Source organism: Rhinolophus sinicus, linkage group LG11, assembly GCF_036562045.2.
Source record: "Rhinolophus sinicus isolate RSC01 linkage group LG11, ASM3656204v1, whole genome shotgun sequence".
Classification (NCBI taxonomy): Eukaryota; Metazoa; Chordata; class Mammalia; order Chiroptera; family Rhinolophidae; genus Rhinolophus; species Rhinolophus sinicus.
This window is the reverse complement of record NC_133760.1, coordinates 53,790,156-53,803,318: the sequence shown is the minus strand read 5'-3', so window position 1 is coordinate 53,803,318 and position 13,163 is coordinate 53,790,156. Positions and strand designations below refer to the sequence as shown.

The 13,163-nt window shown below is 57.4% G+C and overlaps 1 protein-coding gene and 1 long non-coding RNA gene across 6 annotated transcripts in view; one reads left to right on the top strand and one right to left on the bottom strand.

Annotated features, from left to right (window-relative positions):
• Nucleotides 1-7,743: 7,743 nt before the first annotated feature.
• Nucleotides 7,744-11,149, bottom strand: LOC141567555 (uncharacterized). Its single transcript, XR_012490301.1, has 3 exons — nucleotides 10,934-11,149; nucleotides 9,641-9,809; nucleotides 7,744-8,016 (listed from the first exon to the last, which is right to left on the bottom strand). It is a non-coding gene; the product is annotated as an uncharacterized LOC141567555 (long non-coding RNA).
• AGAP3 (ArfGAP with GTPase domain, ankyrin repeat and PH domain 3) overlaps nucleotides 8,463-13,163 on the top strand; it is a 30,762-nt gene continuing 26,061 nt past the window's right edge. Inside the window, exons 1-5 of one of the 5 annotated variants that reach the window (XM_019712817.2) lie at nucleotides 8,463-10,856; nucleotides 12,114-12,172; nucleotides 12,407-12,494; nucleotides 12,650-12,735; nucleotides 12,837-12,978. In XM_019712817.2, the coding sequence (XP_019568376.2) occupies nucleotides 9,956-10,856; nucleotides 12,114-12,172; nucleotides 12,407-12,494; nucleotides 12,650-12,735; nucleotides 12,837-12,978 (1,276 nt within the window). In that variant the 5' untranslated portion in view covers nucleotides 8,463-9,955. The remainder of the gene's footprint in view (nucleotides 10,857-12,113; nucleotides 12,173-12,406; nucleotides 12,495-12,649; nucleotides 12,736-12,836; nucleotides 12,979-13,163) is intronic. The other 4 variants (XM_019712815.2, XM_019712816.2, XM_019712818.2 and 1 more) reach the window with 4 other exon arrangements.

Genomic DNA, 13,163 nt, shown 5'->3' with positions numbered 1-13,163 from the left:
GGTGAGGAGCCAGTAACTGGCCTGGGCTATGTGACCCCCGTTGCTGGGGCAGAGTGATAGGGTGATGGTGGGTAAGAGGCCTTTCCTCCTCCAGGGGAGGAAGCCGTCCCCGCCCCAAGGCGCCTTCTCTGTGTGGGGTGGGAGCAACCCGTGAGGTCCTGAGCCAAGTCCAAACAGCTTAGTATAGACCCATCCAGGGCTGAGTGGCGGCTGTGGGCCATCACCGGAGTGTGGGGTCTTCTTCTCTAAGATGTGAGGGAAAGACACTGAGATTTCCTGGTGGTAGTAAAAGAAAATCTGTCCTCAGAGTGAGGGGCTGGGATGCCCCAGCCCTCGCATCTTGAAAGTGAGGTGGGCTGGGTGCAGTCCAGACAGAGGGAGCTGAGTGACCGGCTGTGGGCTAGGGGTACGGCTGGAGGAAGGCGAGGCCCTTTTAAATTTGGATTCTGGGAGAGTGGTCACTCCTGGGCTTGCCCCACTCAGCATGCCGTAGCTTTCTTCCCACAGTGTCCCCCAAACTTGATCAAGGGTCAAATGTACTTCTGTGACAAGTGGGGCTAGAGATCCACTACTGCCTGAAGCAGCTGAGCCGGGAGTGGGCCATGTGTGAGGGCCCAGAAGTGTGGCCCCTTGCCCTGAGCAGGGGCTGGGCTGAGTCACGCTGGGTGGGCACTGAAGAAGCATGGTGTTTTTCAAAAGAGCACGTCAGGAGCCCAGGGTTGTAGTACTGTTCCTACACAGTGACCCAGCCGTGTGGACGCTGTGGCAAGCTGGCTGCTTCGATAGGCGCTGCGAGACACTGCTTTCCTGGAGTAGTGGTTTCATTATGGAAATTGCTGGCGTAGTGTGTTTCTGAGCTCTTCAAACGTGCCACCCCACACTCTAGCACTTTGTGTTTGTGCGGCAAATGTCGCAAGATTGACAGCTCTTGCTGCGGGTGACAGGGAGTTGCAGGGTTTTGAGCTAAGGGCGGCGGGATCAGATTTGGAATCTCAGAATGGTACTGAAAGGAGGAACTTCTGTTGGTGCTCCTGGGTGCTGCTTTCTGCCCTACACGCCTGCGCGTAACTCGGGTCCGTGTTATCACCCCATTTTTGCAGATGAGGAAGCTGAGGCACGGAGATGTAAAGGAATTGCCCAATGTTTCACTAATAATGGCAGAGGCAGGACCCGAACCCAGAAAGTCTGGTCTCAGAGCCTGTGCTCCGAGCTGCCATGTGCTATTGCACCACGGAAAAGATAAAATGTTTAAAAATACAGGAGGAAATGAGAAGAGTATTGTCTCATGTTGGGATAAGCGGGACCCTCTTAAACCAGACAGGAAGCCCAGAATTTAGAGAGGAAAGGACTGACAGGTTTTCCCCCAGCTTTTTATTTTGAAAAATGACTACCTTGAAGGGCTCTTCGTGAATGTCTTACCCTGTTTGCTTTCTCGCGCTCTCGCTCTGCCCCCTTCCTCTCACACACACATTTTTCTGGTGGTGATAATGGTCAGTAGCTGTAGGCATGGTGACATGGTGGCATCTCCCCCGTGAGCACTTCAGCAGGCATTGCCTAAGAACGGACATTCTTCTACATGACGTAAGACCAGTATTACACCTATGAAAATCAACAAGGATTCTCTAACATTTGATAGCTCACCTGTCACCACATTTCCTCAGTCTCCCCCACAACGTCTTGTATAACCTTTTTGTTTTTCCCGATCTGGATGGATCAGGATGGACCAGGATCCGTCGTGGTGATTTTCCCCGTGACACAGACTCTTGAAGAGTCCAGGCCACATTTGTTGTAAAAGGTTGGGTGCCCTGGATTCAGAGGCTGCTGCCGCTGGGCATTATTGAATTTGTCCGTCCATCCCCAGCCCTGCCCACCACCTGAAGTGAGGTCTAGGGGCTTGAGCTCCAGGCTAACCCCTTGGACAGGGGTACCGCCTATGGTGTCCCATCGGGCCCTGCTGGCAGTGGTCTTAAGGAGACGACCACCACATCTCCAATTCTCGAAATAAAGCGAGTCACACGAGTTGTTTGGTTGCCCGGTGCACATTAAAGTTATGTTTATGCTCTGCTGTATTCTGTTAAGCATGCAGTAGCATTATGTCTTTTAAAAAGTATGTACCTTAATTAAAAATACTTTATTGCTAAAAATTGCTAACCATCCTCTGAGCCTTCAGCGGGTCATGGTCTTTTTGCTGGTGGAGGGTCTTGCCTCGATGCCGATAAAATGCAGAATCTGCGAAGTGCCGTAAAACGAGGTCTGCCAGTATAACGATGAGTGATGGTTAACCCACTGACATACTTTGTTTTTCCAGGTGTTGATTTCCCTTTGTTTTTCCACTAGAGTTTTGACAATTTTTCATTGTAAAGGATTTTTTTATTTTCTGCAGTTGAATCTATTGCTCCTCTCTCTCCTGTCCTGTAATTCTGCGGGCCTTTTGCATATAGCTTCCTGCCTGCTCCTTTCGCACATCCCCACACAGCTTCCTACCTGGTTCATTCCGAGGCCGCCCTACCCTGCACCTTGTGGGCTCAGCAGGGCTGGGGAGGGGGCTGGAGGCTTCAGGGAGGAGGTGGGCGTGAGTGAGCCAGGCCTTCTGCCCGGTGGGCTATAAAGAGGGCACACAGGAGGTGTGGGCAGGGGAGAGGGTGAGGAGACTTGTCTGCTGGGGTTGTGAGGCAGTGGACGGGCCGTTTACAAACCGTTACGAGGTTACCCGGGAGCCCGCCACCTCTGCCACTGCCTGTCATTAGCCAGCTACGACTGGCAGCCCTGACACTGGCCACACGCAACTGCTGCTCGGTCTCTTTGCTCTCCGGGAGGGGTCCTGCCAGGGGCATCCTGGTCAGCTCTGACTCTGGCCTCTAAGTTCGCAGAGGCCACAGCTCTGCCAAGGTCCTAGAGCTGTCCTGGCCCTTCCTATCTCCCAGCTGAAGGCCTGGCGGCCCAGCGAGGGGATGGCCACTGTCAGCCCCAGAGCGCCTTCCGTCATGTCCTCCTGGGGCCCCATGTGGTCTCCAGGGTTACCTGATGCTGGTTTACAGTGACGGCGTAGCCCTGGGGCCCAGGCCTGAGAGCTGATGGGCTGGCCCAGGCAGCAGTGATCAGGCTAGAGGCAGATGAGAGTAGAATTAAGATGAAAGCCTCAGTCGTTCTGTGATGGGCGAGAACCAGTGGGCCCGGAACACACGGTGGTGGTTAGCAGGAAATTGTGCCTCTGGGGTGGCCCTGTGGCCCTGCGCCACCCCCCGCCCTTTGTATCTGCAGTTCAAGAGAGTGGTCTGACTTACCCACTCCTCTTCTCCTTGACCACAGGCCTGCCCTGGCTGCTCTGTGGCTCTGCCAAAATCTCACTAGCCCCCAATCGGTCCCCTTTTGCCGTCAGAGGTAATCATTCCTTTGTAAGTGCCACAGATCCCTGGGAGAGTAGCCCCAGATCTGTGTGCTTCAGCTTCTCGTCCTGAGCCAGCACTGGGAGAATGGGAGTAGGGCAGGAGTTTATTTGGAAGAAGGGTGAAGGCCCCTGCCAGGAAGGCTAACTGGGCCACCTCGATGTGGGCACCAGGGCAGGAGGAAGGGAAGCTAAGCCGGGAGTGCCTGTAAGATGAAATGTGGGTTGAATTTGGTCCTGTGTCAGCAGACAGCTCGCCAGGCCAGGGAGGCCCAAGGGCTCAGGGCCAGCCTGATGGCCTGGGCTGGAATGCCAGCTTCTGCCACTTCCTAGCTGGTGACCTGAGGCAAGTTACTTGGCATCTGCGCCTCAGATTCCCCATCTGTAAAATGCGGAGATCAACAGTAGCTTTCTCAACGGGTTCTTGTGAGGGTTAAATGGGTCAATGTGTACAGAGCCCGGAGTGCAGCCTATTGTGTTCTATAAGCGGCTGTCATCATCAGGTGACGAGTGGTGTTCCATGTGGCCACTGCCTTGGTTGTATGGGGCACCAGAGGTGGCGCTGGGCGGCAGGGTCAGGTGTCTGTCATCCTGCGCGTGCCCGAGAGCCCTGGACAAGTGAGAGCAGATTAGATATTAGCTTCGACAGCAGAGACAAGATGAGCTGGGATGTTAAGGGGGGGTCACCAGGTTTGAGAGACTCCTTGGGGCTTTGTGGGGACAGCTGGCATGAGCTGAGGGTTGACTTACGACTGCGGACTGCCGCTGAGCTGGCCAGGGTGGAGGGAGGCAGCCTCCACATCCAGGCACTGCTGTTGTCAACCTAGCCCTGGCCCTGTGGCTTCCTTTGAGCTGGGGCCCATCCCAAGGGTTCCCCGGGCCTGGGCCTGTGTGTTGGATTCTGGGGGCAGTGGGTGGGCTCGGACTCAATATAGGCCCCCAGCCCCTGGGGAAGTTACCTGTCCCACTTTCAAAATCTGTACTGGGAATTCAGATACTTTTAAACTTTTGTCCATTAGACTCTCAAGCCACCCGAGTCTTTTTTTTTTAAATTATGTGCACAACCCTCTGCCCCCTTTTTCTTGAGATCCTGAACTTGCACGTCTGTGCTCTACATGGGGGGTCCACCTGGCAGTAGCAGCTCCGTTTCTGCTGCTCCTCTATCTCAGAACAAAATTGGTACAATTATTTGAATACTTTATTGCATCTTCCCTCGATTCAACTGTTTTACTTTTGTAAGAATAAGATGAAAGTAAACTAGAGTGCTGGTACTGCTGATAAGGAATAAAGGTTCATAAATTGAAGACATTTTAGTAGCCCGTTGGGCTGGAAGAAGCAGATTTTTAGCTGAACGTGTATTCAGTTTTGAAGGAAGGAACACTTAAAAACGTATGAAATGCAGGAAACTTGTCAAGATTGGGGTGAAAAGGCAAAGTGCCATTAGGGAGCATCCACTCTTTTACAGTCTGAGTCCAGTTCCCCTCTGTGAGGTGGCAGTTGCAGTCTGCACCCCGCCCTTCTGGTCACAGGGAAGATACACACGCGCTGGTTCCCTTTTCCTCTTGGAGGAGCAGTTGAAAAGCAGCGGACTTTCCCGTAGAGGATGGTGTGTGCAGGGCCCCTGGTCGTGAGATGGCCCCTTGGGTATTTCCCGGTCTGAGCCATGTGTCTGGGTCCCGTGTGTCTGGGTCCCACTCAGGGTGTTAGAAGTGGCAAGGTGGCACAAGGTCAGGAGGCCAGTGGGGTCGCAAAGAGGGACTGAGTCTTCCAGGGGAGGGCTTTGTCCTGTCCACTATAATGCCGAGCACAGAGTTTGTACACGGAAAGAAAAATGACACTATATTGAGTAGCTAGTTTGGTGCTAGAAGGTCATTTCCGGGCTGGGATGACGCTGTTCCTCAGAGATTGGTTTAGATTTCCTCCCTTTGTCCACCTGCCGGCCCCTTTGATCCCCTCAGCTTTTCCATAGGGAGGAGGGAGCTCTCTGATGCTCTGGACTTGGGAGATGGGGGCAGAATTCTCTGGCTCCTCTGAGCAGTCCTGGGGGGAGGGGGACTTGGAGATTGGGGGGGCTGGTTTCTGTGTAGTCATACCTGCTGGGCCCCTGGGGCCTGCCCCCTTGTGTATGTAGCTTCTGCATGTTTCCTGGAGCTGCTGTAACATAGTGCCACAAACTGGGGGGCTTAAAACAAGGGAAATATGTTCTCCCGCAGCGCTGGAGGCTGGCGGTCTGAAATCAGGTGCTCGCGTCTGTTCCAGGCCTCTCTCCGTGGCTTGTGGACAACCGTCTTCCTGCGTCTCTTCACATTGCCTTCCCTCTGTGTCACTGACTGTGTCCAAATTTCCCTTTTTTATAAGGACACCAATCATATGGGATTAGGGGCCCATCCTATTCCAGGGCGAGCTCAGCTAATTACATGTACAACCAACCTATTTCCCAATAAGGCCACATTCTAAGGGATGGGGTGGGGGGGGAGTTTAGGACTTCAAAATATGAATGTTGGGTGACACAATTCAGCCCATAGCAGCTTTCATCAGATTTTCAGAGAAGTTGTGACCCACATGGGTGCAAGAACTCTGAGGTCCAACTCTGAGGTCTCTTGGGGAAGAGATGGAGGGACCAGTAGTGAACAGGCCTGAATGGACATGGAACTGCTAAAGTGTCCAGCTAGATGTCTGATTTGAAGAGAGCTAACACCGGTATAAATTTTCTTTGTCCGCCTCTCGACTTGGGGTCTGTGTGGATGATTTTTCCTGTGATTTATCCCCTCAACAGACTGTCCCAGCCAGGGACCATCTTATAAGCGTGCCTCCCTCCCTCCCCACATGGAGAACAGAAGCCTGGGTGCACAGTTCATGCTTAGCAAAGACATTCATTCATTCATTCATTCACTCACAGAATCATCATACACCTCCTACATGCCTGGCTGAGTTCTCGCGGGGGAGCGTTAAACGCACCAGAAAAATACCCGAGAAGAATGACTGTTATGTGACCACTGTGATGGAGAGCAGTTGGGCACTCAGCTGGGGAGGGGAGGGGAGCTGGATGAGCAGAAGCACAAGCAAGCAGAGGGGCCCTAAGCTGTGTGGCTGAGGGAGGTGGGGAGTGGGGACAGTTAGTTACAGGAGATGAGCTCAAAGAGGCACGTGGGGCATTGGGCATTAGAAGACCACATTCTGCATCAAGTTTAGAAGCCACTGGGAGGCGGTGGCTGGGAAGTGCCCAGGTCACTTCTGGATTGGCAAGTGGGGATTTAGCCGGGGAGGATGGCGGCTTGTCTTGGGCTGTGCTCCGGCGGTGGGAGAAGTTGAGGTGGCTGTGCTATTAGTTAGGGTGGAGAACATGAGGGCTGAGTGGTTTGAGGATGGAACTGCTGCTGCATCGAGGTCTCGGTGGACAGCCCCATACTTGTAAAGAGTCAGGAGTCTTGCCGGCCTCCAGCACGAGTGGCAGGTTGTTGGGGAGGCTTCGGGCAGGCGGGGGCAGGGTGGACAGCCCTGAGTCTCCCCTCTTCTCAGACTGGAGACCTGCACATGCTGCTGCGGGAGTCCCCTGCTTCTTGCTGCCCGGGCAGCCAGGGCTGCAGGAAGATGTTTTGCTGCCACCTTGTGGGCAAGAGGAGTCCCTGTGACTTTGGGGGCTTTGTGGCTCTGGGACTGCGGGGGCTGTGGGAAGAAGCTAAAGCCATTCTTTCCCTGAGCCGCCCACAGACACCCTTGGTTTCAGCAGGAAGGTAGCCCTTCCCATCTCTGAGCAGGCCATCCGCAGGCTCCCTGTGGGTTGCATGGCCTCTGCTGGGCACATCTCCACACTTATCAGCCAATCACCCAGCAAATATGTAACTGGAGATGAGGTACAGATTGGGTGGGATGTGGGATCCCTGGGCCGAAGGCCGCCCTTTCCCCTTGCTCAGGCCCAGCGTTCTGTTTCTGCAGTGCCTTGCATGTCACACCACCAGGTCTTTCTCCTTCACTCTGGCTACCCGGATGCAGGTCAGTAGTGTATCCCCGCTGTCCCCAGACACGTGATTGCACACCCGGGGCAGACCATCTGAGGCTCGGGCTGGTGTGTGTAGCTGGTCCCGCTCGCCCTGCTGTGGGTGCGGCCAGTCAGCTACTACTTCTCCTTCTGATTTCCTGGTCCTCAGAGCAGCCGAGCTGTGAGGTGCTCAATTTCTACACGTTACTCCTTGGGAAGCGTGTGTCCATCCTTACCCAAAATGCTCACTGCTGGCATTGCGAGACATGGCATCTTTAATTCCCTTAGAAACTTCCATGGTCACTCTCACTCCCTAGTGACAGGGTTGGCCTGGTGTTTCTGATGACCAGGTAAACAGAAAGCTGAAACGAGGGCTAATTTTATGGAATTTCTGTGGTCCCAGCCTGGAGCTTTTGTGGGGCTGCCCTCATTTCCATGGGGCTGTGCTGAGTGGAGCTGTGTTTGCCGCTTCTCTTTGGAGCAGAATCTTGTCACAGAGACCTCGTCCCTGACTGGGGATGAGGCCAATGAGGAGAGATGTGTGCCCGCGCCACTCTCCTTTCTGGGGCCTTTGACTGCCTTGATGCCCTGGGACTTTCATGTGTAGGCAGGTGCCCTGCTCTGCCTCGTTTCTTTGGGTCAGGAACGGTTTCTGGGAAGAAGGGATAGGAAGGCGGCAGCCCAGTGAGGAAGAGGAAGCTGTTCAGGTTTGGGAATTGACCATTTTGCCTGAGCTTATTCTACAGGCGCAGTGGGAGCTGGGAGCTGGTGTGTCCTCTGAGAACGTGAGCTGTCCTTTCACCTCTGGGACCAGGCACTGCTGCCCACCTTCCCTGAGCCCGTGTGTGTGCGCGCGCCCGCCTTTTCCCTCCTAGTCCATCCTGCTCCTCTCTCACCAGGAGAGCCAGTTGGTTTGAAAGCACCTCCTCGGTCCCCAGGTGGCTCCCAGGCTGAGGTCCTGTGCTTGCATTTTCGTTTGCTTGGGGGGCAGTTTGCAATGAGTAGCCTTATTCTTTTCGGAAGGGGAAATTCCGTGTGTGTGTGTGTGTGTGTGTGTGTGTGTGTGTGTGTGTGTGTGACAGACAGAGACATGCAGATAGGGAAGTTGAGTGTAGGAGTCTTAAACTTGGAAATGTGAGTCAGGATTCCTGGGTCGTGTTCTTGTCTCCATGCCTGAAGGATCCTGGGAAAGGCCCTTCGGCTGAACCATCTATTATGTGGGGACTGTGCACCCAGAGTGGAAGAAGCCGCCCTCATTACTGTTAATAACTAGTCCCGGGAGAATATGAATTCACCCTAGGGCCTCTCTGGGTGATCCAGCCCGGGACTTGGCAGTCTCCAGCTCTTTTCTGCGGGAGCACCTAGGATGGAGAGGCCCTGCCTTCCTCAGGCATTCCCCCACTCCAGCCCCCTCTGGAATGTGCCACTTTTATCTTGTACTTTGCTTCTGACCAGGGCCCTGGAATTCTAAAGTTGAGAGGGAAGTTGGGAATTGGGTTGGACTCTGGGGGTGGAGAAAACCTGGGAGTATTATCTCGTTAAAGGAAATGCAAGCCCCCTCATCCTCGCCACTACCTAAACTGGTTCCTCCTGATCTGCTTGGGGTCCTTGTGGGTTATGGTAAATTGGCTCATCTCCAGGGCCTTGGGGGGAGGACGGGGGAGAGCCCCGCGTCTGAGTGTCTGCTGCTGCAGCCCACACTCATGAAATTCAAAGGACATCAGTGCTCCAGCTAGTACTGCAAGCTAATGCTTTAGCTCTGCACAACCTCTGGACAACCTCTGGACAGGAGGTGAGACCCAGGAGCGGCAGGAGCCCAGAGACCTCAGGGACTCAGAAGTAAGTCCTTTGTCCAGAACTGTATGGTCCAGGTCCAGAGGTTTTTGACTTTCCACTGCCTTTAGGCAGGACGACACTTAACCCGGTCCAGACGATTTTATAATTGCCAAGGAAGAAGACAGCCTCAGTTATGAACAGAACAGCCGACTTGCCTTTTCTAGCCTCAGAATGTCTGAGCCGAAAACTAAGATACGATCGTCTTCTCAGACTCCCCATTTTACAGATGAGGAGACTGAGGCCCAAAGAGGGCATATGACTTGCCTTCTGACTACTAATTTACCCTTTTATTAATTCTGGCCCTGGTGTATTTATTACCTTCTGGATCTTTGGAGAAAGAGCAAAGGGTCAGCCCACTTCTGTTCAAAACGGGCCCAGTGTGTGGTGTGCTGAGGACTGTTATTTATTTGGCCTGCTCTTAATGACAGCTCCTCACCTACCTGTCCCAATCCGAGGAGGAGCCCTGGGCAGGAATTTCCTGTTTTCTAAGGACTCCGGGGGCTGCCCCAGCAGGCTGGCTGCCGCCGTTCCGGGGTGTTCCAGGCCGGGCTTGCTGCCTCTCTCTCCTTGCTGGGCTGGCTCCTGGCCTCTCCAGGTCTGGGCTTGCCGCTGCGCAGCGGAGGAGGTGAGCGACTCAGTCGGCCGACGCCAGGTGCCTAGAGGCCGGAGGTCCGTGTGCCCCGGCCCCGGCCCCGGCCCGGGCCCCGCCCCGTGCCCCTCACCATGGGTCTGGCCCACGCCCGCGGGCCCTGACCATGGAGCGGGGCTGGCAGCCGGGGGACAGCTACAGCTGGGAGCGGCCCACTGCCTGCCGCCGCACCCTCAGCGTCTGCGACTCGCTGGACCTGCACGGCGCCCCGGCAGGCCGCGCCGCCCCCGCCCTGCAGGCCGCCCTATGCGCCGCGCACGAGCAGCCGTCACGGCCGCGGAGTGTGTGCTCAAGCAGCCAGGGGCCGCCGCCCACCGGCGCCCGCAGCCTGCTGCTCGGCCTCCTGCGCTCGCGCCTCGGCCGCCGCGGCCCCGCCGACGGGCGCCCGCCGGACCCTGGACCCGCGCCGCCAGAGCCCCCCGGCCCGGCCGTTCCCAGCCCGCCGCCCAGCCCCGCACCGACCCGGCGCAGCCGATCGCGCGGGACCCAGGCGCCGCGGCCACGGCCCACCAGCATGACGTTCCTGGAGGTGAACCGTCTGGAGCTGGCCGAGGCCGAGGGCGCGGGCGCCGGGCTGGGCCGTGCGGGCAGCGCCGGCTTCCTGCGGGGCTCCTCGCTGTGGAGCAGCCAGCGCTGGCAGGTGCTCCGCGGCAGCGGCGGGCGCATCGGCCCCGGTCCCCGGCGTGGCCTGTCGGCCCTGAGGAAGAGCTTCAGCTTCCGCCTACGCCGGGGCCAGGAGATCCGGCGCGCCGAGTCCGGGCTGCTGCCCCGCGCGCGCACCCGCAGCGATGGCGACGCCAGCTCCTTAGGCGCTTTTCCCAGCCGCCGCGACCTGCTGCTGGGCACCGAGGCCCCGCGCGCGGTGCCCGACTCCGGCCGCCCCCGCTCTGCCGCCGGCCTCTGGAAGTTGCTCACCAGCCGCTTCCGCCGGAGGGAGCCCGCGCCCACCGAGCCCCTGTGGAGCCGCCGGGCGGCCGTGGACCCCGGGCTCCTGGGCTCACCCAGCGGTAAGGGGAAGAGCCCTGCCGCGGGTCCTCTCTGGAAGGAGTCCGCGTTGAGAGTGGGTGGGAAACCCTGAACCTACCTGGGAGAGGGGGGCGTGCCGTTGCGTCCGGAGACAGCCAGTGTGTCCAAGCGAAGTCAGCGCCCGGCCGGCTCTGGGTTCGATGACGATCCAGCAAGGTGGCGCGGCAGAGGAGGACTTGTAGGCGTTCTGGGCACTAGTGCTGGCCCACAGAGTGGTGACATAGCAGGTCAGGTCTGAAGGGCCCGTTCCTGGCTTTTGGCACCGGCAGAACTGAGGCTCAGGGAGCTGAGACTCAATAGAGTCAGCTGCCTCTAGGCGGAGCTAGAACACTTCTAGCTCCCAGGTAGGGCTTGTGCCCCTTCTAGCTGCCTCTGTGAATGCGTTTAGGGGCAGCTTGTGGACCCGGTCATCATAACAGCTCTTTGATGCGGCCTGGGGCGGGGAAGCAAGCGTGGCTCAGGCCAGAGCCATCTAGAGTGGTTGCAGACTGACCATTCCAACCTAGAAGATAAGGAAGATGGAGTCGGCCCTTGGGGGGCTCTGCGTAGCAGCAAGAGGCTCCCCTCTCTCAGGAGGTGCCAGTGCCAGGTGGAGATGGACTGAAGAGGAGGGAGCCCAGGAGGCGGGTCTCTGGGGAAGAAAGGGTGGTGGCCTCCACCACTAGGAGGAGTAGCCAGGGAGAAGGGCCAGTTGGGTGGGGCAGATAGCTCCCCATTCAACCTGCCTATCACAGAACAGGGCCAGGTAAGGGCTCCTCCCTCTTCACCCAGGCAAGGAATGTAGTGGGTGGCCCCACCCTGTATGGGGGAGCTGTTCCTACTCGCTGCAGGAGGCTGGCCCCCTTGCCCAGCCGCCAAGTGCCCAGCCCGGCTTGGGTCTGGGCTGAGACCTGCTGCAGCGGCCTCTCACCTGGGTCTGGTGTCTGGGCCCCAGGGGCTCCAGGCTGGGTGCGGCTCAAGGTGGGAGCTGCTGGTGGAGCAGTAAGAGGAGGAGGGAGGGACCCAGGTGCAGGGGACCTTGCCCATACCCCTCAGGCCCCTCCATGCGACTGTCATCAGTCTGTTCCACTTTCCTGCCGCTCCCTACGCACGGACCTATGGTGAGGGTTGGGGTCCCATCTGGATAGCAGTGTCCCCTGGCCTTGGCCTAGGAAGGGGCAGCGTGGGAGAGAGCTGGTAGCAGATAGCACAGGTGTGTATGCCACCCCCACCCTGACAGGTGGCCTTCTCTCCTGCAGACTCCTTTGTGAACAGCCAGGAGTGGACGCTGAGCCGCTCGGTGCCGGAACTTAAAGTGGTGAGTGAGGCAGCCCTGGGGCTGGGTGGGCTCGAGCTCTGAGTGGTAGCCCTGGGCATTGTTCCCCCACTTCCGGTCCCCCCTTCTCCCCACCATGCCTCTCCCTGCAGTCCGTCCTCCTGGCCCTCTTTCCTGCCCTCAGCACTGTCCCTTCTCTATCATGCTGTTTGCCTTTCTTGCCCTGTCTCTTCCCCTGCGCCCTTTGCCCACTGCTCACCTCTTCCTCTCCCACAGGGCATTGTGGGGAACCTGTCCAGTGGGAAGTCGGCCCTGGTGCACCGCTATCTGACGGGGACCTATGTCCAGGAGGAGTCCCCCGAAGGTGAGCGTTACAGATTGGCCACACGGCCCCCTCCCTTTTGTCTGTGTAGGGGCGTCGTGAGTCCCTCACCCTTCTCAGTCTTTCTGTCGCCTCTACTGGAAGCTGTGGGTTTCTTTCTGCTTGGCCCTTGGGCGTGACTATGCGCTTTGTCCTAGGGGGTCGGTTTAAGAAGGAAATCGTGGTGGATGGCCAGAGTTACCTGCTGCTGATCCGGGACGAAGGAGGCCCCCCTGAGCTCCAGGTGAGGCTCCCGCCCAGCCCTGGTCCCTTGCGTGTGTGGGGAGGGGTATGGAGTTCACCGGTGACCAGGTGAGGCTGGTAATTCTGCTCGGTCCCCCCTAGTTTGCTGCCTGGGTGGACGCAGTGGTGTTTGTGTTCAGCCTGGAGGATGAAATCAGCTTCCAGACAGTGTACAACTACTTCCTGAGGCTTTGCAGCTTCCGCAATGCCAGCGAGGTGCCCATGGTGCTGGTGGGCACGCAGGGTGAGCAGGCCTACAGGGCTGGGTCCCCAGGCGGGCAGGGGGGAGAACGCCCAGCTCCCACCCCAAGGGCTGACCAAGTCCTTCTCTTGTGGCCCCAGAACGGGCACGTCCTCCTTGCTCCATACTGGGTCTTTCCCAGCTAAATCCTGCCCTTTGTGTGACGATCGTGTCCGTGTTTTTAGAGG